A 27,448-nucleotide genomic window follows, 5' to 3' on the forward strand; every position below is an offset into this window, starting at 1 on the left:
GACCAACCAAACTCTTCCAGAACCATCCGTGCGTCACGGGGGGGCGGGCCCCGCGCCAGCCAATGGGACGCTGCGGCGCCATCTTCGGAGCCAATGGGAGAGGAGGGGAGGCGGGCGCGTCGTGGCCGTCGGGTTCGGCTGGTTCGTAGCGCTGAGGAGAGCGGAGCGGAGGAGACTTGGAGGAGTTGGAGCTCGGCGCTTCCCCTCCCCCCGCCTCACCCCACCCGCCCCAGCCGCCCCCTCCCTCCCCGCTCGGTCTCCGTCCTGCCGGGGCCCTCTCGGGGGCCAGGCCCATGGCTCCTCAGAAGCACGGTGGAGGTGCGGGGCCCAGCTCGGGCTCCGCTGGCGGCGCCGCCGGAGGAGGAGGTGGTGGCGGCGGCGGAGGCGGCGGAGGCGGCGGGGGGTTCGGGGGCTCCGCCGCGGCGGCGGCGGCGGCTCCCGGCGGCAAATCCGGTGGTGCCGCGGGCGGCGGCGGCGGCGGAGGAAGCGGCTACTCGGGCGGTTCCTCGGCCTCCTCTGCGGCGGCGGCAGCGGCGGCGGCGCTGCCCCCTGTGAAGAAGCCGAAGATGGAGCAGATCCAGGCCGACCACGAGCTCTTTCTTCAGGCCTTCGAGAGTGAGTACCGGGCCGGGGGAGGAAGTAGGGGCCCGAGCCGGCGGGACCGGCTGGGGCCGCCGCAGAAAGGGCGGGAGGAGGAGGGGAGGGCTGTGGAGAGTAGGGGCTTCCGGGGGTAAACATGGTCGGGGGAGGGAGGGAGCTGGGACCGGGGAGGAGGGCGAAGGGGAGCGGGGCTGGGGGAGGAAGGGGCTCGGCCGGGGAGGCGGGGGCCCGCCGGGGCTCGAGCGGAAGCGCGAGGTTCGGGGGCCGGTGTGGGGCAGGGCGGCGAGAGGCGCCCCGGGCCGGGGCCCGCCGAGCGGAGGGCGGGTTGTGTCTGCGCCCAGCCGATGAACTTGGCTGCTCAGTAGGAGCTCCCATCAGGCTTTCGGGTGGCTGCTGGGTCCTTTCCCTCCTCTAACAGCCCTTGGAGGCACGGGGGAGTTGAGAACCAGGAGGCTCTTCTTCCCCTTTGGCGACTGCCATTGGAACCCCTTTCAGGGGCAGGATGTGATTAAGACTTCACTCTACTTGGTTTTTCTTTGTCTGGCCATAATTAGATGAGATTTCATATTGGAAATTGACCTTTGCGACCCACTCATCACCCTGTGGCAGTGCCAGATAAGAGGATGCACCAGAAAGTTGTTTATGGAAATCTGCTTCAAAAGCACGGTGTAGCAATAGACTTAAGTTGTACCGAAAGATTTCTGTGCAATTGCTAGGATTTGAAGGAAATTTTTAATGCCGTATTAAATACATGATCCTGTTCTAGAATTGGTGCTGTCACTGCTTATGCTCACTTGCTATAGACAGTGACAGTGTTTGAGAAAGCATTGGAGTTTTTGGTGGTGTCTCAAATCCTTACTAGTGTGGGGTCTTTGAATCTTATCCCTGTTAACAAAGCTCTGTGTTCAGTAAATACTGTACTGCAAATAGGTCAAGTGGCAAATGAGTTCTAAGAGGTTGGTTCAGTGTCTGCGTCCAAGATGCAGGGGAAAAAATTCCCTTGCCCATGCCTCAGTCTGTCAGATAGAGCTGTGCAGGAAGCAATCAGGAGTAAGTTAACGGTGTAAATGTGTTGTGGTGTGCTAACTCCACAGTGTGAATTTTATGGGAAAACTGCAATAAGTATCAATAATCAATAAGTTGATTAAAAAATCCTAACAAATGTAGTATCAAATCACATTCTTCCTTCGTGTTTTTGTCCTTTTCAAGGTCATATGCTAGAAAAAGATAAGGATTCGTTTTAAGCTTTGCTGAATAGTAAGCACTTGAGAAACATGTCTGCTTGCAGGATGAAATGTGTGTTTCAGAGCTTTTCTACTTGGGAAAGCTAAATTTGAAGCAGTAGTGTGCTGTCTTTAAATTAAATTACATCCTTGTAAGTGTAATTTGATGTTTTCATACCTGTCTAAATTCTAATCGTGTCATGCTTTTTTGGAGACTAAAACCCCCCGAGATACTGCTTTAAAAGTTGTGACTACTTTACATTTTCACTTTCTGGTAAAGTGCACATTGCTTAATTTCTTTCTTTTTCATCTTTCATCTTGATGTGAAAAAAACAGATTTCATTACAATCATTTGCATTAAGCAGAATTTTACTGGTTTTCATCAGGCTTCTGAAAGGAAATACTGAGAATTCTAAGATTTCGTTCTCTAATAATAATATGTCTTTCTAATAATAGATTCTTTGGGGTCTTAACATTCATAAGTGTTCATGAGGCTGAATAGTATCTTTAAAAAGTGATAAAAGATATAAAATGCTGTCCTCCTGCACTTTTAATCACAGAATTCCATAAACTAAAAGAAGGTTTCCAGATATTTGAAATAAACATTTTGCAGTCATCTGAAAATGAAAGTTTTCTGTTTCTTAAAAAATAGTTGCTTGTTTTTCTTTATATGGGAAATGGAGGCAGTGTTAACAGCCGCAGCACAGGAATCAAGGTGTTCTTCATTCTGTTTTTCATAATTTAATGTGTTTTATCAAGTCATTTCCTAATTTCTTGTTGACATTACCTTATGAAACAGGCTTTTATTTCAGTGTAAAAAGGGTGTATTTCAGTTTAGATTGGAATTCTCATTAGATATAACCTGATCCAGACAAAAACCTTTTTTTGTTCTGATTTAACTGAATTGGTTGAAACTAAACTGAAGCTCCTCTTTTCTGTAGGCAAGTCTCGATCTTTTGAACTTTGGTTATTTCACCTGTTTCAAATGATGCTGCTCTTTTGTGTCTGTACTGCACACAGCTGTATTATCTTCCCTCTGTTTGCTCTCTGAAGCAGTGGTTGCTATACCAGAATCAACGTTTTACTGATCCTAAGAATGTAAAAGGTTTTGGAAATTACTTTCTTGTAGAATGATTTGTAATGTGTCATAGTCAACTGACAGTCTCTGTTCTTGTTTTGGTGCCTTGTGCAAGTGACCTTGGTACTTTCCAGAAGAATAAAACAATCAGATACCAAATTGTCTGACTATGTAAATCCAGTCTACTCATTTTGGTATTTTATCACACATGTTCCTTAACTTTGTGAAGAAAATTTACCTGTTTGGCAATAGGTTGTAATAGGTTGAGTTTTTTTCCTGTGCTTTTATGATATAAAGCTTGTAAGAAACATATTTTGTAGAAAGCAAGAGCAGTTATAGTTGAGTTGTGACTACTGATTTATGGTAGCTTAAACAAGAACTTGCTTTGTACAGTAGGTAGAGTAACCTTTAGCTTGTTAACTTGGGAGTTATGTGGACATTGTGGTTCTTCATTTAAACAGTGACTTATGTGATAATTATTTTAAAGAGCAAAAACCTACTAAAGAAGATATTTTTATATCAATGTAAGGCTCTTTCTGGAGGTAGAATGTATGTTGGATAACATGTATTTCTTTTTCTTAGAACCAACACAGATATACAGATTTCTACGTACCCGGAATCTAATAGCAGTGAGTAATTGGTCTTTATCACTCCTTTACTTTGGACTTGTAGGAAATTTTAATTAAAGCATAACCTTTTTCTTTGTTTTCCCCCTACAGCCAATATTTTTGCACAGGACCCTCACTTACATGTCCCACAGAAACTCCCGAACAAATATCAAAAGGTAACATTGTTTCTGAAAAGTGATCCTGAAATGTCAACCTAGTAGCTGTCCAAAAAATAGTGCAGGGCGACCTTCTCTTTTCATGTGGTGTATCAGACATGACCTTTTCTTTTTGAAGAACTTAAAAAATGTATGCATCACTTCACAATTGATTCTGAGACCTAAGCACTTTTCTGCAATGTGAAGGGGTGTGTGACTTTATGCTTGTGACTCCTGTTGCTACTGGGAGTATTCAAATGTGGAAAAATATCTACAGAATCCTTAGTAATTGTCCTGTTAGTTTTCTGTTTTCATTGAGAACTTCTTAAAAAACCAACCCATGTAACATCCGAGCTTTTGTAATCAATGGTGCTTGATCATAATCACATGAAACATTTTATTTTAAATGGTAACCTAAGGGTTTATTTAGAAAAAAAACAAACACGGAACTATTGGGTTTGATATTAAAATACATAAATACTGCAGAGTGAGAAGTGCAGTGTGTGCTATTCATTAGCAGAATTGCAGAGTCCTTTCAGTTACTTCCTCTTCACTGAAAATCATTTGTTAGTTTGAATTTTTCTGCAACCTGAACACTTACATAAAAATAATATTTTAACACTGAAGTTCTTACTGCCTGGGAACTGTTGCTGTGGGACTGAAATACTTAATCATGAATGCTTAAGGGATAGCAATAAAATCTGGTTATGCAGACAATTATAATTTAAACTTTGTATCTAAGGAAGGTAGTCTCTGAATGATGAGCGATAGAATTTGCATGTTTTTTATTTAAATGTATTTTTTATTTGGCATTCTTGGATGTTATTTAATGTTCTTGCCATTAGCTATTGGTGCCAATATCACTTTTCCTTCAAACTGAATCCAGAACATACATCTTCATGTACTTAGGGCAGATAATGATAAGCTTTATCTTTCTTAAACTTGAACTTGCTGATTACTTTTTCTTTCAAAAGTTCCCAAAGTGGGTGTTTTGGTTATTTTAAAATAACTCAGAGCTAAATTTGAAGGAATAATGTTCAGGTTGTTCAGGGTTTGGTTTTGTTTTTGCCTTGACTAGAATTGTGCAACAGGAAGTTTTTGCTTATATAAGCTTATATTAACTTCTAGTTGATTGAAATGCATATGTTCTACCTGAATGTGTTTCTTTGGATATCTGCTCTAGTTGCTGGGAAACAAGAAACAGTACTTTTGCATGTACATTGTGTTGTCCGCTGTTCCAAATTCCTGTTCAGGTTCAGCTGCACAAGTAGTTTCTCTTTGAAAAGTACCGATTTTTCTCTAGTGCCCTTAACACTTCGTTTTAAAACTGGGATTCTAGGTAGGTAGTGTTCTAATAACAGACATTAATAGCCATTTCACTCACTAGTTCTGACAATATGAAATCATTCTGGTAATTAGGTCTAGGAAGATTTAAGTAAAACACTTCAGTATGTTTCCTTTATAAGAACAAACTAATGCATCAGAAATGAGGTAGCATAATTGAAGGGATTAAAAACCCCAGAAAATAATTGTGAAGTGTATTGTTCCCTTCTCCCGCATTTCCATACTCTCTCAGTACTGTGGTCCTTCTCTTTCAGCCTAGTTAAAACCACAACAGTTGTAGTTTAAAGTTAATTTAGACTATGTGGATGTAGTGGCAAAACAGTCTCAACTGAACTTCCAGAGGAGGTTAGCGGGGTAGTTGTTTTCTGATCTGTGCTGGTAAACACTTTCAAATATGTGCAAGACCTTAACTGTCATTCTTTATTCGATAGAAAAACTTAAGGTATGTGATGATGTTATTCTGGTGGAAAAGGGGATTTTGAATATCCAAACTAGAGTAGAAGGATCTTCTGTAGGCTTATACTAGGAAAAAAAAATACTTACCTGGCTTCAGTACAGTGAAAGTGTATTAGTAGAGTTCTTGTTGCAAAGAAGTATCTTTTGGAACTGCATCATTGTTAACCTGCTTATGTGGGCCATGACTATACCTGTATCTTTATTTATTCGCCCTGGAACTTGTTAATTTTGCCATTTTACAATGCTGATCATTGTTTTAATTGGCATTTCCCTAACCAGCATCCTATGTATGTAAAGTATAAAAAATTTACCTCCAAGCTTTATAGAACTTACCTAGCACAAGAGCAGTTATAGCTCCACATCTTTTATCTCTATCTGTGCAGTCTGAAAAAAATAACAGACAAATTTTATCATGTGAAGGTAGGGAAATAAAACTGCATTTTTACCAAGAAATTATCCATTGATGTTGATTTGTATATTTAATACTAAGAAAGTGTTTCTAAAGACTAGAATGCTTAGAGTATAGAGAAGCATTGGTAGGCAGTAAGTTAATACGCATGTGTCAGCTTGGTCTAAAAAGGTATTGAAGTTGCTGCCTGTCATTGGAGAGGTGATATACTTTGGTCAAGTGATACTTGATGGAGAACTGAAATGGGCTTTCAGCCTATAGGTCTGTCTTCAGATGTTACTGTATTGTTATGATGGCACTGGAAATAAGTTCCTAACTCTTAATAAAAAAATTATTTAAATGCAATGAACAATATATTTATTTATTTATTGGCAGGGTAATGGTATGCTGGGATGTGACTTTTAATACTTTGCTAATTATTACTGTGCTTGACTGGAATAAGAGTGGGTGGAGAAAGGAATGCACAAGATGCACATACTTGTAGCACAAGCAAAAGCTGTCTTAAAAACCCTGGGTGTTAGGGATGGTTATTGCAATAACTTTGTTTTGTCTGATATATGTGGGAACATAAAAATAGTAGTTTAAAATTACAGAAATTCCTCTAAAGTTTTCTTAAAATTAACTTTAAAGGCAACAATTTGGATTTGATGTGTTTTTTTTGTTGCTATTTTTATTTTTTCTGAGAGATCTTGTTTTAGGAGGACTCTCTTCTTGTGTTGACTGACCTGAGTTTGAAATTAGGAAAGGTGGTGTTGTTGTTCTTTTTGAATCAATAATGCTCACAAATATTAAATGCAGGCTGTGTCAGATGCTAGTGTATCTTAAGAAAGATTGTTAAACTTTCCCCCATTCCTGAAACATGTTTGTCTCTTAGCTGGTATCCGGCTCATATTCCTGTCCTGACATAAGTTTTCTGTAGAAGCAATTCTCTAGTCTGAAGAAGGCTACTTACTGTTCTGCAGAACAGTGGCTGGTTTTGATGAGCTTGGGCAAAGTGAATGCAGAGGTTTTTAATTTCTTTTTTACCTTAGAATCTGAAACTTCCCAGAAATTCCTGTTTTTAACATCTCTTGCTTCGAAGCTGAGCCTTACAATGTGCATTTTAATAATCCCACGTTTTAGTGTAGGTGAGTCAGTTCTTGAATCTGTCATCTCTGTGAACCTTAGGCTGAGTAAACCTCTGAATCAGTGATTGTTTACTACACAAATCATAATGATTTTTGTCCTTGTTATCTGGCTGTAGCCCTGTACTTGTGTTTCTTGTCCAGTGCTACTATTAGTCATCATGTGATTGGTAACTTAGTCATTCACATGCATTTCATGCTGCATGTGGACAGCGTATGACATCAGTGTTTCTTCAGTCAGGATATTTCTGTAGGTGATGCTTCCCACATCCCCAGAGTGTGTCATCGTTGTTCCCTTCACAAGAAATCCAGCATTTGGCAACAGTTTATGTTCTTTCCTCATTTTTCTGAGGCATAGATGTAATGGAAGGATGCCCTTACAGCTCTGCCATTGTCACTCTAGTGCAATTTTTCTGCCATGAAGGTCCAAGCGATTTTTTGCCTTTAAAGAAAAAAGGCTGTTGTGGAAACCACTGAACAACTTCTGTTCATGAGTGAACTTTATTTAGTAATGAACAATAAATTGTATGTATGGTAGAACAGGCTGAACATATGAGCATGAACAGACTGATGTCAGAATTATGGAGAGAAATAATTTGAAGCGATTATTCTCTGTGACATTGTTTCCTGTGAGTGTTCTCTAGAAGTAGCTTCAGAATTCATTGGTTTTTGTATCATGTCTATTTCATATAACTTTATGGAGAAAGGATTTATCTTATAATTAGGTGGTTTGGTCAGATGAGGATTTAAGTGTTTTTCATTATTTAATAGTAGTGACTGAAGAGCTGACACATGAATTCCTAGTAGGTGTGTCACTAAAGCAGGAAGACTTTCTTTGACCAAAGGTGAAATGTGGTTAGACATGGTCGTGGTTTTAATTATTCGTGTTCTTTTGATGCTGCTTGAGAAGCTGTATTGCAGTTGTGCCCCTACAAGACGGGTATGCTACCATGTATAAAAAGGGTGCTTTCTGAACAGAAAGCTAACATTGTATAGACAGTTTTAGATTAAAAACCAAGTCAAATTAATTTTCTTGTTATATATGATGGGAATAGTGGCTGTGTGAAACTATTCTTTCTGCTTTTTCTTCACAGGAAAACATTCAAAGTAGATGACATGTTATCAAAAGTAGAGAAAATGAAGGGAGAACAAGAATCTCACAGGTACTGTCCTACATACGTATTTGTGTGTGCACAAATGAGCATGTGGTAAATCAAATGTCCTTGATAAAGTGTAAGAGTAATTATTAGAAGCAAGGTACTTACTGTTTGAAATGTTGCTTCCAAAATCTTAAAATGGGTGTTTGTGCATTGGTCACTTTAACATTTCAAGAAAAACAATATCAAAAAAAAAGCTTTCAGTATTTGTCATGCTGTTTCTTAAAATGTGTATAGAAGCCTCAAATAGGTACTTGCCATGAGTAGCTTTTCCTAGTGCTGAAATAAAGGGGTATGAAAAGCATGTTCACTGAGAAGTGATGTAGTCTACAAAATGTTTGTGATGAGTGTGATAGATGGTAACTGTAACAGGTTTTTTTAATGTGCATCCTTTCTGTATGAGTTAAAGCCTGAAGCCAGTGTATATGATGGAAGTTAACCTATCAGTTCTCAGACTTTCAGAATAAGCTAGTCTGCTGTTCAGTCAGGGATCCATTTTGGTCCTGCAGGTTGGCTTTGTGTTCTCTTTTGGTACAAAAACTGGAGATAATTTGCCACAACCCTTCAATGTACTGAGTAGATGGTGAAATGTAAAGCATTCTGGACATTTTGGAAACTAACCTCAGTTGCTGCAATGTGTGAAGACCTGTTGAAATGTGTTTTTGTGGTGTTTGCTTGGGTTTTAACCAGGTGTTCTTTTTTCATAGTGTTTGCAAATAGACTGCTTCAGAAGCAGCCATGCTAGATAGTTTAGTGTCAAACAAGCATAAATTTTGTGTTCTAAGAAATTGTACATTTATTTTTCTTAATTATCTTTTGTGGCATATATTGTGGGCACGTGCTAGGTAAATATCTTTGTTTTAAGGATAAGGATCATGTTGAAATAGAGTATTGATTTGTGTGTTGTTTTCTGCTTTTAAAACTATTAAAATTGTACTTTAGTCTAGAATTGGTCTGGAAAAATAATCTGGATGAATGATGCAAGTTGCTATAGAGGCAATCTTTTGAATCCTGACGCTATTGGCACTTTGACTAACACTGTCCTTGCTCTCGGGAATGTTTGTGTTTAAAAATAGGTGTTGAATCTCAGGTTTTATCTTCCTGAGAAGTCAGTGAAGGTGATCAAAGTTGTATGTGGAGTTACAATGTAAAAGATGATACCTTGTTTAATACTGTGTACTTCAGAAACACTTAAGTGTTTTTGAAACCCATTTTACCTTAGGTGTATGAATACTTGCTTTAAGCTGTGATGTATTCTGAATTTAACAATTTGAAATGAATTGTGTCTGCAGTCAGTAGAATACTTTCGAGAATGCTTGAGGCTCTGAGCTGCAGTCATGCTAAACAAACCAGATGCAGTTAGCATTTGGATTGTGTGTGTTGCGGATGATGTGGACTTGATAGGACTGATAACCTTTATTTCTAAGGCAATAGCTTCCCCATTGTAAAGATTCTCCTCACCAAACTGAAAGTACTTGTTAGAAAAAATTCATTATCAAGTGCATGGTTCAGGGTGAAGTTCTAGAAAGTTTGCACCAAAATTCTTCTCTGTTGCTGAAGAATGTCTGGGAAATGTATTTGCTTGCTTGTGAAGGCAAGAGCTCGTGTTGACAATACCCTGCTACTGTGGTATTTAAACCTCTGATTTTAATTATGTATCAAGTCACAGAGTACACAGAGGCAAACAGTGTCTTTAAGAGAAAACTGGTCTGCAGCTTTGCATCAATTGCAGTTGCTGTATCCAGGCAATTTGCAAGTTAGAGAGAAGGACCAAACCATTATAGTTCTGCCTCTTGTCTAGGTCTGTCCTGAACGTCAGTGAATGGAGCAGCTGCTGTGAGAAGAAAATACTCATTTGTTCTAACATTTCCTTTCTTGTTTTTCTGTTTAGCTTATCTGCTCATTTGCAACTTACGTTTACTGGGTTCTTCCATAAAAATGGTATGTTTGCCAATTCCTTCATTGTACTGTCACTTTGTATAGAGCCTTTAAAATTAGCGTAGATCTGTGAGGAGAATAGGTGAATATTTTTAATATTGGCTGTTTGGACACAGATTTTAAGTTAGTTAAGCTCAGGCTGTCCCATTAGTTATAATGCTTTCAGTAGCACTTGAAATATGTTGGAGAGTAATTATGATGTTAAGCAGATGAACTTCGGGGTTTTAATCAAAACAGTGATTGAGAAATACTTGAAGTCATCATCCATTCAAACTGAAATAGGCCTTGAAGAATTCCTGAAGGAAGTGATTCCATGGGAGTGTGTCTTTGGGGTGTTTGAAATAGCTTTAAAAACCCCCAAACCCCAGGCTTGAAGCAGTTAGAAGATTCAGTTGTTTTTAATTTAAAATAGAAGTGTGAGAATACATTTTATCAAGTAGAGACTAGAAATGAGGCAAAGGCCATGTCAGTGGTTATGAAAGCAATGGAAATGGTGGTGTTGTTACTTGCAGTCATTTAGTTGTATCTTTTCTGCACATAAGGCTTTACCTCTCAAAATTGGAATATTGGACTTCACAGAAGAGAATTGTGGCTTCTGTTGCTTTAACAGAAGCAACAGCGACATGCTTTGTGCTGTAAACTCAGTCTTCTTACATACTTAGGAAAAAATAGATGATTATCTGTTAAAATGAAGTAGTGTTGCTAATTTTTCAGTTAAAAATATTCTGAATGGCAAATTAGTCTTTGGATGTACAAGCTAATACAATTCATGTAACAGGTTCTGTATCTTTTCCTGGATGCTGCTACCTTCCAAGTATCCGATGCTTAACCAGATCTATTCAGTAATGCATTTGAAAGTTAGAGTTGCAAGTATTTAGATTTCAGAATAATTTTTGTATTCAACTGTAATATTAGTCTGAGAAAGTTCTTAAAATCTGTAGATTAGGAACATTCTGCTTCTGCATCTTCAGAATACTGCTGGTCTGAATGGATAGTATTCATCTTGTCTCTGCTCTCAAGAGCTTCATATTATATGTTGCCCTCAGTATTTAAGCTGGGAAACCAGAAAAGATTTTGGGGGTAGCTAATGCTAAGAACAGGGAAGTATAGAACAAAGGGGGAGGGAAGGATATGCTGTTGTGTTTTAAAATACCCAGTAGATAGGGTGGTTGTTCCATGAATTTTGCCAGTAGTCCTTTTTCTTTGAGCAGCCTGCTCTAGTGGAAGGTGTCCCTGCCCATGGCAGGGGTTGGAACTGGATGAGCTTTAAGGTCTCTTCCAGCCCAAACCAGTCTGGATTCTTACTGCTTTTCTACTACATTGTGATATTACACAGACATGGGTTGTAGTAGATTTTTCAAGGTGTTAATATACTTAATGCTTTCAGTGTGTTTTTCAATGTCCAAATTGCGTGACTCTGCGCATTTCATTTCAAGAGAATACCACAAATAGAGCCTGATGGTCATTTATACCATAGAAAAGTATATCACTAAAATAAGCAATGTATGCTGTAGTGAATATTAAATATAGAAAATATTTAAATTAACCTAGTGCAATTAATATGGTCCTTTGTCTGGATAAAAATGACTCTAGAAACTCTTGAAACTTAAGTGTGGTTTTGGTTGCCCCTCCCTCCATGCGAGATGGACTAAGGTGAAATCATTGTGCTTTTTAAATTAAGCCCACACTGATACTTCTGAGATTCAAAAAAAGCAAAAATAATTTTTTATTGACTCATTCAGTTTGGGCTAATAATTGTGTTTCAGAATTCCTTCTAGAAGCTGTTCTTTAACCATATGTGTAATTGGATTTTATCTTTGTATTTCTTCCATGCAAGGGCACACTTTCAGATAAACGTAAATCCAGATGATTAAATGTTCTCTTACAATGCAGTGAAGTTTATTTTGTGAGACAGTTCATTATTGGTATTGCTGATTGTACTGCTGAGACCATGAAGGCAAGTCTTACTTTCTAAGACAATTTTTTCAGGTTCAAGAGTCCTTTAACAGCTATTCTGCATAAACTTAACCTTGCATAATATTTAAGAGGTATTTATTATTATTATTTTGGGGTTTTTTTCCCTATCTGATAGCATCTGGATCTTAAGTTTTGATGCAAACCAAATTCTAGGTTTACAAACTGTAAAGGAAAGAAAATACAGGAACTAATGTGACTCGTGTGTAACTAGTGTATTCTGACTTGCCTTAAATCTACCAGTACCCTTTTGCTCTGCTATAAAACAGTTTTAGCAATACCAAAGGTAACAAACTTACTCTTTAAGCATTGGTGATCAACTATGCTTTTAAATCTGCTAGTATTAGAATAGTTAGGTAGCATATGTTCTCAAGTGGGAATTTGCCCTAAGTCTGGGGAGAATTACAGCTTAGAATTTGGCTAGAGGACTTTGTGCCTGATGTACCTGTGGTTTAAAAGTAGATTTACACCATTTGCAGGTGGATTTACACCACTAGATAGATCTTCCCCTTTTTCAAAACTGAAAATATTTTTCTGTTTAGATAAGCCATCACAAAACTCAGAGAATGAACAAAATTCTGTAACTCTGGAAGTACTGCTCGTGAAAGTGTGCCACAAGAAACGAAAGGTAAAGATGATTTGACAACTAACATACATTAAAGCAAAATGATTACGTGATTGTAGAACATGTAATGAACATTGCCATGCAACAAGGTAATGGTGAAATGATGCTTCTTTTGAGATTTAGTCTAGAATAGATTCATTCTTAAAGTTGTTTTCTATTGACTGGATAAGGGATTCGTAAGAAGCAGGTATACATACATATATATATGTATATGGGTGTTGCTCTACTTTATGAGGAAAGGATTCAGCATTGTTCATTGAATTCAGCTTGCTTGGAAGTCAGACTTGCTCATTGTGAATTTTAGCCACCTCTATTTTTACTTCAATTTTTTGTATCAAATTGTTAAACTATTAATTCTGTTGCTATGTCCAGAGGCTAAAGTAAACCAGGCAATCACAAACATCATCAAATAATCTGTCCCTTGTATTCTATGCCTTTTTCACTTTTGAATTAAAAGGAATAAGTTGTTTTGAATTCTTCAGTCATCTGCCAATTCCTGCCTTTTTCCTTGCTTTTTCTGTACCTATGTTTTTTACATTGATATTCTCATTTATTGCAGATTTTAGCTTCTGTGAATCATAAACAGTTTTTCAAGGCATCTTTGAATTTGCTTGCTGTTTTAGTTGTGTTTGTTTCACACCAGTTGGCAAATTATCTTCACAGCTAGGGGAATATGGGAGGCTCAGTAACACATGCTGTAATTTTTAACCAGAAAGGGAGAGATTTGCAGTCAGAACTTTGTGTATTTCCCACTGAGAACGTTAAGCTGTTTTAACACATTTTTAAGAGTTAATACTGTTTCTAGCCAATTTTGTTACTTGCTAGGGTATAGATATATATGGTAAAAGCAGGAGGTGCTGAAGGGTTTTTTGAAATGCTTTGCTGCAAGTTGCATACTTAGGCCATCTTGCCTTGTTTTTCCAATACTACACAGTGTTCAATGATCTATTTAAGAGATACTGAATATAATAAATCCTAGGTAAGTGGTTCTTTATCTCCCAGATATTACAAAGTGCACTTTGTAATATTGGAAGGAGAAGCTAGGAAGCCCTTGAAATATATATATAACCAAAACATTCAATTTCTTTAGGTAAACAGAATTAAATTAGTATTAATGGCTGTTCTGCAATCTTTCTGAGTGCCTCATGTTAGCGTTAATTTAATCACTTAGAGAAAGATGGCTGCTGCCAGAAATGGTTATAAAATGCCAGTTTTATTTACACATTCAAATATGTGGTTTTACATTTAAAACCTGGGATTGTTACTCCAGATTTTTTAATTTACATCTGTTACAAGGCTTGTTTTTTTTTTCCAAAAGATGGCAGGATGAGTAAAAATCAGAAATTGTGTAAATTTTAATACTTAATATCTCTCCTTTGTATTCTAAAAACCTAAACCTTAGCTTGCTCTCTTTCCTGCAGGATGTCAGTTGTCCGATAAGACAGGTTCCTACAGGTAAAAAGCAGGTGCCTTTAAACCCAGACCTCAGCCAAATAAAACCGGGCAACTTCCCATCGCTTGCAGTTTCCAGCAATGAATTTGAACCAAGCAACAGCCATATGGTGAAGTCTTACTCATTGTTATTCAGAGTAACTCGCCCAGGAAGAAGAGAGTTTAATGGACTGATAAATGGCGAAACTAATGAAAACATTGGTAACTTGAGTCTTTAAATATGCTTTTACAAAGGTTTCTCTTGCAGGCATGTATTCAGTTGTCTTGATGTACAGCACAGGTCATACTCTGAGAAGGGCCAGTAATAAGACGAGGAATTGAGTTGGTTTTCACTTGTTTTCAGTCTTTTTCAAGATGGGGATAAAATAGAGTTGGCAGCTAGAAAACTGTGCTTCTATTTTTGTGAAAGTTGTGTAAAAACTGTCCCACATGACATCCTTGTCTCTGAATTGGAGAGACATCAGTTTGATAGGTGGACCACTCAGTGGATAAAGAACTGGCTGAATGGCCTCATGCAAAGAGTTGTAGGCAATGGCTCAATGTCCAGATGGAGACCAGTACCGACTGGTGTCCCTCAGGGATCGGTGCTGGGACCGATCTTGTTCAACATCTTTGTTGGTGACATGGACAGTGGGATTGAGTGCACCCTGAGCAAGTTTGCTGATGACACCAGGCTGTGTGGTTCGGTTGATACGCTGGAGGAAAGGAATGCCATCCAGAGGGACCTTAACTCACTTGTGAGGTGGGCTGATGCCAACCTCATGAAGTTTAAGCATGACAAGTGGAAGGTCCTACAGCTGGGTTGGAGCAATCCCAGGCACAGCTACAGGTTGGTCAGAGAAGAGATTCAGAGCAGCCCTGTGGAGAAGGACTTGGGGGTGTTGTTGATGAGTAACTTAGCATGAGCTGGCTTCAGTGTGCACTTGCAGCCCAGAAAGCAGCCATATCCTGGGCTGCATCAAAAGAAGCATGACCAGCAGGTCGAAGGAGGTGATCCTGCCCCTCTACTCTGCTCTTATGAGATCCCACTTGGAGCATTGTGTGCAGTTCTGGTGCCCTCAACATAAAAAGGACATGGAACTGTTGGAACAAGTCCAGAGGAGGCCACGAGGATGATCAGGGGACTGGAGCACCTCCCGTCTGAAGACAGGCTGAGAAAGTTGGGGCTGTTCAGCCTGGAGAAGAGAAGGCTGCGTGGAGACCTCAGAGCAGCCTTCCAGTATCTGAAGGGGGCCTACAGGGATGCTGGGGAAGGACTCTTCATTAGGGACTGTAGTGATAGGACAAGGGATAACAGGTTGAAACTTAAACAGGGGAAGTTTAGATTGGATATAAGGAAGAAATTGTTTACTGTAAGGGTGGTGAGGTACTGAAATGGGTTGCCCAGGGAGGCTGTCAGTTCTCCATCCCTGGCAGTGTTCAAGGCCAGGTTGGACAAAGACTTGGGTGCCATGGTTTAGTGTGAGGTGTCCCTGCCCATGGCAGGGGGGTTGGAAGTGGATGATCTTAAGATCCTTTCCAACCCTAACTATTCTATGATTCTATGATTCTATAAATTTAAGACCGATTTTTACTAATATTTCATGGTGAAGGTGTGAGGCAACACTGTTGGGAGGGTGGGTAATGTAAGAGAGCCCTGTGGTCACTGTGAGTATCATTAAACCTCCAGCAACACTGATGCCTACTGACTTGGCTGTATGCTGAGTGCTGGTGCTGGTATGGTGTCTCATCAAAAATAAATGACTAGCCAATAAAGAAAATAGCTTTTAGAAATTTGTTATTGTTTTCTTATCAAGACATGATGTGTTCTAGCCTTGGAGAGTGTGTGTAGAATGGAAAACCTTCTCACTTGTTTATAGCTGCAAGAGGAGGAAGATCAAATACCAAATCATTTATGCTGACAGAGATGTAAGAATAAACTCTAAACATAGATGAACATACCAAAAATATGATAACTGTTAAGCTAAGTGCTCCTGTTGCCACTGATGTATTTATTAAATACTTTATTTTCTGTTATATGGCACATCTGACTTTATGAAGTCAGTTGTATTCTGCAGTTGCACAGAAGCTGTTTGATCTTTTGAATTTGTGTTTCTATAATAACGAATACCATATTTGTTGTGTACAGATGTCAATGAGGAGCTTCCAGCTAGAAGAAAAAGAAACTCTTCAAATCGTGAAGATGGGGAAAAGACATTTGTAGCACAAATGACTGTATTTGATAAAAACAGGTAATATTATCTAAAATAAATACTGTTTCTGTTAATAGTTAGGGATTTGTTTAGTCTTAAATCTGTGCTTTGTTTTCAGTGTTGGCTGTCCTTGGCTGTGTTTTTAGCTGGTATTTACAATAAGAGCTTAGGATTGTTGCCTTAAATAAAAACTCCACCGGTTTCATAATACACATTTTATACTTTGACCTGTTTAGGACACTTGTAAATAATTCCCTTTTATGAACTTACACATCAGACTTTCTCCTCCGTTTTTTGACAGATGTAATTCCCTGGTTCTGTTGCAGATCAGTCACAGCATAATTAAAAAGTAAAAGAGTCTCTGAAATACACTATTGCTTGCATTCTATCTGGTGACATCATTTTCTCTGTGCCCAGATTCCTGCTGATGCAGTCACAGATATTATTGTGCTAGCATGTAAAGAAGAGATCAATTGTCCATTACTATGGTGAAATCAAGCAAGTAGTTAAAATCATATTGGTTTGCTGGAATAGGACAGATACTGCTAAAGCAGGAAAAAATATTAGATGATCTAGAGGGGGGTGTCATTCTGGTTTTGGTTTATTGTTTCCACAGGAAGGTTCCTATCACAGTATTAATCATGTATTAACAATAGCTTTCCTATGTCTCTTGGAATCGCTTGGATGGAGGCTTTTTTGTTAAGTGTTTGACATTAGGCAGCTTTTTCATTATGGATGGTGTTCACCTGTAGGTTTGCACTGAAATGCCAAATAAATTTGCCTGAAAATATGCCTTTTTAGGTTCATGGAAACTTAATACTATGAAATATATTCTATATTTTAATGAGTGAACAACAAAATTGAGATGCTTTACTCATAACACATGCTTTGCCTTGACAGACGCTTGCAGCTTCTGGATGGGGAATATGAAGTGGCCATGCAGGAAATGGAAGAGTGTCCCATTAGCAAGAAAAGAGCAACATGGGAAACAATACTTGATGGGAAGGTATGGATTGTTTTAGTGACAGAAAGACCCATCTCACTTAAAATGGTCTGAATTAAGGTGTAACACAATTCAAAATGCAGTCAGTGGTGGCTCCTCTGAAAGTATCAAATTGAACAGGAAATCATACTTCTTCAGGATGTATGGATGTAAGTTTTAATTTAGCTCTCAGTTTAGGAAGGCTTTGGCTATGCTGGATCATTAATACAAGCAGTGTTAGCTTCTGTAGGTGTGGCATCTGCCTCTTTCAATGACTTGTGAATTTGTCTTATAAAATCGGGCAAATTCAGTGTTTATTACTGTAATAAATTCAAGTTGGGCACATCAAAAGGAACAAATTACAGAAGCAGAATATTTTGAGGAAAGAATGAGGAAACCAGAGCTTTCGTAGGTGTGATCTTGTACACGCCTTCAGAGAATGCTGGTTAAATTTAGTGATGAAGGGAGGAGGCTGTGCCGAGAGACATTTTTGACTGAAGTGAATCAACAGTGAGATGTAGTGAATGCAGGTGGTTTAATGCACTTACACAGTCACATGCTCCCATGTCCTTGGGCAGTATTGGTTGTAGTGACTGAGAAGAATATGGGAATTCTCTGTGGTTGCAAAGTGGTTGTGTGTCAATGGGATTGTATAATTATGAAAAACAAAAAAAGATGATCCCAAGTAATAGAAAAAACATAGTTAAAAGCTCCAGCATCCTGTTCAGCCTTTACTTGGAATACTGCTTCTGATTCTGTTGAACTGTGATCAAGAAATTGAAACTAAAACTAGAAGCAGCTTTTAGGGAGATCCTAGGAAGAGATCCTCCACATGTAATAGTAAATATATATATATACCTAAATTGCTTTAACTTTGCTCAATTCAGACAGGGATATGATTGCTGTCAGTTGTTGGGAGAATAAGAGAGGCTTTTCATACCCCAAAGAGAAGAGACAATAGCCATGGCCAATGTGTTTATCACCCAGGTCCGATAAGCACATTGCCATTGGCTTTCTATCTTTGCAGTAGCATTTTTGTAAAGTAATGAGACCTTAAATATAATAAAAGAGCTTTTAAGATGGAATTCAGTAATCTCATTGATAAATTTAGGGTGTGATACTTGATAAAAGGAGTTTGGACTTCACTCAAGTTTCTTCTATTTCTTTATTACTATTAACTCGATAACTGAGTGGAATATAAGAATGCAACCACAGGAGAATATAACAATGGCATTTCTACAGCAGACAATGGTAGTGGTACAGTTTTTAAAGTTTGTGTATTAATACACAACACTGGACCCCAGAATTAGGGGTAGGTGTGAGTAGAAAGAAAAATCTGTGGGCAGCAGGCTGGTGGGTGATGAGGCAGGAACCTGCACAGTCATCATCTTTGGCTTTTCTTTCCTTGTTTTTTTAGTATATCTAAGTGTGTATGCTTATGTTGAGAACACAAGGACTTCAGGTGATTAAAAAACTATATGTCCCCATTCTGTGTGTTCTTGTGCTTGTGTTTGTACATGGGAAGACACCAATTCTGCTGTTTTACTTTTGATTTCCCCCTCAGAGATTGCCTCCATTTGAAACATTTTCTCAGGGACCTACACTTCAGTTTACTCTTCGTTGGACAGGAGACACAAATGATAAGTCTACAGCTCCTATAGCCAAGCCTCTTGCAACACGGAATTCTGAAAGCCTCCCTCAAGAAAACAAGCCCAATTCTGTTAAACCTACTCAGACTATAGGTAAGCAAACTTTGGGTTTGCTGCTGAATAATGATTTGCGTAGCACTTGAGTGAGTCAGGAAGCCTGAACCACAGGTGCAGCTACTTCAGGTAAGCTTATATATGAAAAAGCAGAAATGAATGGGCTTTGTATTCCATATTTTGAACATTTTTAAGGTAAGTTTAAAAGCTAAAAAGTGACATCTTTGAAGTCATGACAACATTGAGATGATTATAGACAACACTCATAAAGCCTGGTGTGAAATACATGGGGGTGGAATGTGTGAGTAGAACTTACAGGATTGTCTGCTTTGCTGTACTCATTTTAATTACTGCTCAGTCCAGTTGCTTAATTTCAAATTTGTTATTGTGCTTCTTCCTTGTTATCCCACAGCTTAGCTTAAAAAAGCTGCTACTGAATACTTTTGATACTAGATAGAAAAGGCATCTTTTGACCATTGTGTCCTTTTTCTTTAATAGCAGTTTTCTGTCATATTTAATCTGAATTAGTGGCAGAGGGGCTGGCCTGGGTACTGTCTTTCTTTTGTCTTGCTCCTGCTTATTTATAACTTCAGCTTGGAATGTTATGTTGGCAGATAAGGCCCTGGGACAGCTGGAAAACTGAAATTGTACAGAGGACAACAGGCTGCTCTGCTGTTTAAACACCTATGAAAACACCTAGTTACAACTGGCACCCGATTCACTTCAAAGTAGTCGGTATTCCCAGGCTTGTCAATAGACTGGGACTATGTGGTTAAGGAAACTTCAGGTCCCTATTACAGAAGTAATCCTCTAGACTGCAGCAGTTGTGTCTCCAGGCTTAGTCCCTGGGGTGTTTTACCTGAGCTCAGGAATTGCAGGTACTTAGGATGGATGGATGACAACACATGAACATGGAAGTATTTCCAAGCAGGGAAGTACTTAACTTTCACTGTAAAAGTTACTCTGTTTTCTCTTTACTTCCTCTTTTTTGCCTCCTTGTATTTTAGTTCCTTGGAGACATATTGTAATTTGTTAGGCAGGTTTTGTGCTCAGACTTGCAAGAGAAATGGCAACATGTTGCCTGACTACAAAGTGTTAGTAATCTACATAATAGATACAGAGGCTTTAGGGATGTGGCATGGCTGTATTGCTGATGAACTGGTGGAACCTATTTTTTCTTGAATCAGAAAAGTATTTTAGTCAGATGGTAAAGTCACAGCAGGAACCACCTTCCAGCATACAGGAATGTATTGTGCTGTGTTGTGGAGTATTTGATGGTTGTGCTGTTTTCAGTCTCTGAATACCAAGAAAAGAGGTGAGTGAAAGTAGTAGGAAACTTCTATCAAAGGTTCTGATAGTAAATAAGGAAGGTCCAGTGCATCTTTCCCAAGGGTGTGTGAATTTGGTGTTGTCATTTTACTTTGGCATTATTCCCAGGGCAGAGCAGTGGAATAAAAACATCAAAGACTTTCTAAATGTGGCAGCTTAAGCTTCACTGTAATTACAAAGTACTCAGAGTAACTGAGCTGTGGAATCCTAATTGCTCTGATGTGGTGCAGGCTGAAGTGTGAGGCCTCCTCTCTTTTTGGTACAGAGAGAGGATGAAATTTCTCTTGTTCTCCAAAATATTACATACGCAATAAGTGCATCTTCTAAAATGTCTTATGTCAGTAGAGATGATAGTTGTTTTGCCAGCTTTTCACCACTCAGAAGAAAGTAGGTGTCATTATTTGGTTTCTCCTGAGGTTAGATTTCTAAACCTCCTTTGATGTGTGGGGTTTCTTGTTAATTGTATAGGATTAAATAGTCTTACTGAGATTAAAGTACATGGAAGATGCTCAGAGGCAACTGAGCACTGCCGTTACAAACAGGAAGTGTTTGAGGGGTAAGAGTTAAGGGTTAAAGTTTCAGTTATGTATTTTGTGTGATACTTGTGTTTCAGACTGTTGTCTTTTGTGTTACTTGGCAAACTTCTGACACTGAACTTGAGCTGTATTTGTAATGCAGCCATCAGAAAGCAGTGGGTTTTTTTATTTCCCAGCCACTGCTTTTAGCTATACCTAAAGAATTCTCTATTTGCGTAAACAGGGTAAGAAAAATGCTGCTTGTTACCTGAGTGCTTAAGTTACCTGAAGGGTTCTCCAAAACTGAGCTACATCTGGTGTTCAGATGTGATGTGTTTGCTTGTAGGTTGGTGGAGGAAGCTGAGTGTCAAGACTTCCTGGTTGCTGATAGGAGCTGCTTAGGTGAAGTACGCTGGAGTAACCAATTTCCTTCAGCAGCAGCGTGCCCTGCTCAGAACTTCCATACTTGGGTAGAATAACTTCTTTATTTTTTCACCAAAGAAATGTGTATCTCTCTGTGTTTTCAGCTGTGAAAGAATCACTGCCAACAGACCTTCAAACAAGAAAAGAAAGAGATGTTTTAAATGAACCTCGACAAAAGTTGAGAATATTTTACCAGGTATTGAAAATAAGCATTAGGGGGAAACTAGAATCTAAACACTTTATGGGATTGAAATGCTCATTTCTCTTCTGAGTTGGGTGGAAATTTCCATCTGCCCTTTCAATGCCTGCAGGGGTCTCAGATTCACATATTAGGAACCATTCCACACACTACTTCTTACAGGAAGTGTTTTTGAAAACTAATCTTCCTGGGGGCACATCTGCTGTTCCAAAATACAAAGGACATCTCTTGTTAGACATCTGGAGGGGGACAGGTGGTCTCCCTATGGGGGAGAAATTCTTGAGATACCAGAGTCTGAGTACACTGAGCTGGGGTAGTGTTCCCAAGAACTTACTGGAGAGGTCTCCTGAAATTAAGTCCAGCTTTGGTTTGGGGGCTGGGAAGTGAATCAATGAAATGCATTTGACACTAATAACTGCCTGTTGCTTTGTTTGCATCAGTTCCTCTATAACAACAACACGAGGCAGCAGACTGAAGCCCGGGATGACTTGCACTGCCCGTGGTGCACACTGAACTGTCGGAAGCTCTATAGTTTACTGAAACATCTCAAGCTTTGCCACAGCAGATTTATCTTTAATTATGTTGTAAGTAACCTTGTACTTCAGCAGTGTGAAACCGTGCACAGTCTGTCACAGATATGACACATGCAGTGATTCTGTTGCAAGCCTGTTCAGTTGTAGGACTGTATCTACAGGTTAAATGCAGCTTCCTGTGGATATTTGTGTGCTACATGCAGGAGGGAGATTGTGGGTTTCATTGTATTAGTATATGTATATATAAAGATATTGCCACTCACTGGAGGATGAATTCTGACTATAACTGCTGCTTGTGCATTGATGTACTGTTATGTGATGCAGACAGCAATGTCATCTCCATTTGGCTGGAAGTGTCTCCAAGCTTTAGGAAATCCAGAAATGCTCTAATTTCTAGGGTTAGCAATTTTCTGCTGATATTTTCCTTTATATAATAATTAGTTCTGTTCTGAGTTGTTTTATATAAAACAATAAAATGGTACAGAGCGAGGAAGCTTTAGTATAGTTTGTTTCTAGAGGTTAAAGTTATTTGAGTGTTGTAAAAGGAGACTAGAGCTGTGTTGGGTTATTGATAGGGTGACATTTAAGGTATTCAGAATTGAAAAAGCTACTTGTATAAACTACCTGATGTAATCTCATTCCTGTTCACTAAGTACCTTTGCAATTATCTGTTCCAGTATCACCCAAAAGGTGCTAGAATAGACGTTTCCATCAATGAGTGCTACGATGGCTCCTATGCAGGAAATCCCCAGGATATCCATCGCCAGCCTGGGTTTGCCTTCAGTCGCAATGGACCAGTCAAAAGAACTCCTATCACACACATACTGGTTTGCAGGTAGGGAGGTGGAAAGCAAGGTCCATCTGTATTTGTGTAATACAACATGCAGACTGGAGTTGTGAAACCCAGGGATTTGTAAACCTGTAGGTCCGTATGGACTGTGTTAAATATCATTGTTCTTAAATGCAGTGTTTTACAACTAAATAAACGTGTCGTTGAAGGATGATAACTTTTGCTTGTGATTTTTCTACATCTCTTAAGTTGAGGTACCTATCCAGAATAGTACAGCTCTTTTTAACTGCCTTGTCCTAAAGCTTCTCTTCCCCAAAAGGTAGAGGGTTGGGTTTTTAATGGGGTTTATTTCATTGCTGGCAATTTCCTCTCCCATGACAGTTTTGCAAGCTGAAGCTTAGAAAAAGAACTGGTATTAACCAATTACAGTTCTTAGTAATTTTATACTTTAGATAATGGTTGAAAGCAGTCACTTGTTCTCCCTTCTGCCAGGCCAAAGCGTACGAAAGCAAGTATGTCAGAGTTCCTTGAGTCTGAAGATGGAGAAGTAGAGCAGCAGCGAACATACAGCAGTGGGCACAACCGGCTGTATTTCCACAGTGACACGTGTTTACCTCTGCGTCCACAAGAGATGGAAGTAGACAGTGAGGATGAAAAGGACCCTGAATGGCTGCGGGAGAAAACCATTACTGTAATTATTCCATTTATACCTAATTACTTTAAATGGATTGTGGTTTTTTAAAAGCTGGTCTGCAGTTGTTGTAGGGAACAAGCAGGGATGCATTATGAAAATGAGCTTTAAGAGAATTTTGTGATGCTGAGCCACTGATGATAGAAATTCTTGGTATTTTCAAGTATGTAGTTGCAAAGCCAGCTCAGTCACGTGTCCCAGCAAGTTCTCATTGCTCTGGCTGGTTTTCTCCTTCAGAGAGGAGATGCTGGTATCACAGGAGCGGACAGTGGGGTCTGCATAGATTATGGAAGTAAGTGTACATTCTATGATGTATAGGTGGCAGAAGTTAAATTTTAGGTGTGCCTCGGCTCCTTGTCAGCAGACGTGCAGTTCTGATGGGTGTATTTGTGTCTTTTGTCCTTTCTCCAGCAAATTGAAGAATTTTCTGATGTTAACGAAGGGGAGAAGGAAGTGATGAAACTATGGAATCTTCATGTTATGAAGCACGGGTATGTTACTGTGCTTAGTGCTCATACAGATAAATTATATAGAATTGGTTGACCATTTTGCATTGCAGTTCACTGAGTACTTAAAATCAGTTCAGTTGGTTAAGATAAGGTCAGTAAAGGATAATTTAGTGATAAGATTTTAGTGTTTGAAGTTCTTAATTGTTCTTGTACCCCATAGCTTTGTTCCTGTGGAGAGAAAAAACACTGCAGATGTTGAGACTGAAGTAGAGGGTCAGTGTAGTTATATTGATAAACCATGTCATAGGGCATCAAAGTGTCTGAAAGCGCTCTACTTGTGTAACACTGGCTTTCTGGTCTGGCAGGTTTATTGCTGACAATCAAATGAATCATGCCTGTATGCTGTTTGTGGAAAACTATGGACAGAAAATAATTAAGAAGAACTTGTGTCGAAACTTTATGCTCCATCTGGTCAGCATGCATGACTTTAACCTCATCAGCATCATGTCCATAGACAAAGCTGTTGCCAGGCTCCGAGAGATGCAGCAGAAGTTGGAGAAAGGAGAATCAGCCTCCCCAACAGATGAGGAATCTTCTGAGGAACAAAGTGGGACGACAAATGGATATAGTGAAAATAATCTGAGAGAGAGGATTTCAGAAATGGATGGCATCTCAGGTGTCACAAAACAGAGCAAGAAACAGAAGCTCTGAAGTCAGAAGTCAATTGCCATTCAACGGACAAGCATTGAAGTGACATTCTAGGGTGTATGAGCTTGATAAAGAACTATACACAGAAATACAGAGATTCCAAACAGGCACTGCTGGATGGAAATAAATGATTTCAACAAGGATATTGTTTTAACAGGGTTTCTATTCAGTTAATTATGCAAGTACTACATGTATATCGGTTTTGGTGATGTAATGACAATATTCTAAGAGTTTGAGCATGAAGAGCAATATGAAAATCTTTTTGTAATTTTAGTAATTAGTCTCTTAAGAACTTTATGGAATTTACATAATTTAAATATATGTAAAACCGTTTTTATATTAAGATTTTTGCATCTGTATCTGGCTGTTTTTCCTACCATGAAGTTGTGGAACAGCGGGGAAGGGGGATTGGGATACAGGTTCTGCTTTACTTCTTTAGAAATTCTCCACTTAGCTTTTTGTGAAAACAAGGTCTCACTATTTAAAGTTTAACCTTGATCCTTGTATTTGAAATCATTTATCAATTGGTCATAAATTACAAAGTAATGTTTCCTTACACTAAAACTATCAAAGTTGGTGAACTTTAGCACTTCCTTTGTCTTGTGCCTGTTTGGAGAGATCTTGGCTTTTCCTGTTACAGACACAGTGAAGTCCCACCTTGGCTTTTTGAGGTTACCAGCAGTTTGGTTTTCGTGGATAATTCTGATGTATTGATCGCCCAGTGTACCATTTTAAACTTGAACATTAGCTCCTTTGTATTTTTATTACACATTTACACAGCTACACAAACTATTTGATGTGTAAAACCCTTTTGACCAGGGTTCCACATCATAGTGTGCCATGCTAAAGCCCAGAGTCCATAGTCAGTACGTAGGCATTACGTGGATTAACTTCCTCTGAAGTTCATGCCTGCTGTTTGCCTGAACACAGACTGCAAGTCCAGGCCACAAGGTTTAGCTTTGGCTTTCGAGATGCCACTCTTGAGGGAAAAATGCACTGTAAAATTGGACCAGAAAATGTGTTGCACTTCTTATGTAAGTATTCTGTGATGTATTGTATTCAATACAGATACTAAGATGCTGACTAAACTATATTTGAGCAGTTTTGCACTGCTGTTAACACATTTTATGCATACGTTTACAGATTTTTTCCAATGGAAAGTGGTTTCACTACTGGTACAGTATCAGCACCGAAGGGTTTATTCCAGCAAGCACTGTGGTTGAGTGACATCACCTCAATTTTTTATTATCCTTTAAAATATTGCATTTTTCATATTCTTTATTTATAAAGGAACAATGCTGCTGTAAATACAGGTATTTTTAATTTTTTATTTCATTCCATCACCATGAGATGCAGTTCCCTGGTTGTTGAAGGGTTAAATAAGCTTTCTAATGGTGTCTTCATAAATTTATAAAATGTAAATACTGATTTTGATGGTCCTTAAGATGTGTTTAACTGTGAGACTATTTAACTAATGGTGTGGATGTGATTTGTCATCCAGTATTAAGTTCTTAGTCACTGATTTTTGTGTACAAAATAAGAAAGAGGGAAACTGCAGCTTTCATTACAACCTTCTTGAATTTGCCAGCTCTCTTGAGTTTTAGCAAACTCCAAGTACGCCTCTGGATTGTCCATCGAGCATTTCTCTCTGGCTTTAATTTGCTAAAGCTGTGCACATATGTAAAAAAAATAGATTATTTTAGGGGAGATGTAGTTCTAGAATTATGGCTTATGTCATTTCTTAAGCAGTTATGCTCTTAATGCTTAAAAGAAGGCTAGCATTGTTTGCACAAAAAGTTGGTGATCCCCCCAAAAATAGTAATGAAATTACTTCTGTCCAGTAAACTTTGTATGTCATGTCAATTTATAATAAAAGCTGAAAAAGTCCCTTTGTTTTCTATTTATAAAGATGCCTTTTCTATATGTACCTTTGATAAGAGTTTGAAGATGCCATGTAAGCTGGTTGAAAAGAATTGGAATGGTACAGGAGTTGTAAAAGTAAAACCCCAAAACAAGAAGCAAAACCCGTTCAGTTGTTGAAATGAAACATTGTTTTTACATTAAATGTTTTATTTGAAAGAGGCTTTTGTACATAAAGTTCAGTAATATAAAATCTGCCATGATGGTTGTCCAGTCATTGTGTGTGCATGCAGAAAGGCCACAAGCAGCACCATGTGTTAACCTTCTCTTCTGCATGCCTTCTAAAATGTGAAACAGGTTCTTCCTTTGCCAGATGTTATGATCTTAACATTCTGTCCAGTCTTTTTGTTATGTTTAAGGTGTCTCCACAAATTGCCAGGTTTTCAGTGAGATTATCAAACCTTTCATTCTCCTGCCCTGGGGGCAGAGCTCTACCTGCGAGCTGTTGAGAGCTGTAATTCATGTAGCTATCAATGGAACATGTCACTTGTGATGTGTCAAGACTTGTGTGTTTTTACATGCGAGTGGGTAATGTTTCAATGTACAAGATCCTGGGTTAAGTTTCAGTTGCTATCAGTTTAAAATGGTGCTTCTCTGGGACGGTGCAGGATGGACACAAACAGAACAAAGTGAGTTGGGAATTGCACTTTGTTGCCAAACGGTGACTGTTGAACAGCAACCACTGAAAACCTTTTTCCATGTAAGAAATGATTCAGATACTGGAATACAGGCTATGACAGTCTGTGAACTTGACTTCAGGCCACAGTTCTCAGGTATGCTTTTGTCTGTGAAATTGGCAAGGTTCTTCTAATCCAGCCTTTAATATGGTCATGGCAGATTTTACTGATGTTCTGTGTTTGATGATCCTCAC

At 38.9% G+C, this 27,448-nt stretch overlaps 1 protein-coding gene across 1 annotated transcript; it reads left to right on the forward strand.

The window, feature by feature from the left end:
* The first annotated feature begins 62 nt into the window (after positions 1-62).
* On the forward strand, positions 63-26,681 carry SUZ12 (SUZ12 polycomb repressive complex 2 subunit). Its single transcript, XM_034067581.1, is given in 18 exon segments — positions 63-146; positions 149-277; positions 279-615; positions 3,484-3,530; positions 3,621-3,685; positions 8,092-8,160; positions 10,046-10,095; positions 12,609-12,694; positions 14,113-14,344; positions 16,272-16,374; positions 17,236-17,341; positions 18,882-19,059; positions 21,392-21,483; positions 21,927-22,070; positions 22,697-22,854; positions 23,302-23,500; positions 23,912-23,991; positions 24,315-26,681. Coding segments are annotated over 18 exon segments (2,505 nt in total). The 3' UTR covers positions 24,661-26,681.
* The last annotated feature ends 767 nt before the right edge of the window (positions 26,682-27,448 follow it).

Source organism: Melopsittacus undulatus, chromosome 11 (assembly GCF_012275295.1).
Source record: "Melopsittacus undulatus isolate bMelUnd1 chromosome 11, bMelUnd1.mat.Z, whole genome shotgun sequence".
NCBI lineage: Eukaryota > Metazoa > Chordata > Aves > Psittaciformes > Psittaculidae > Melopsittacus > Melopsittacus undulatus.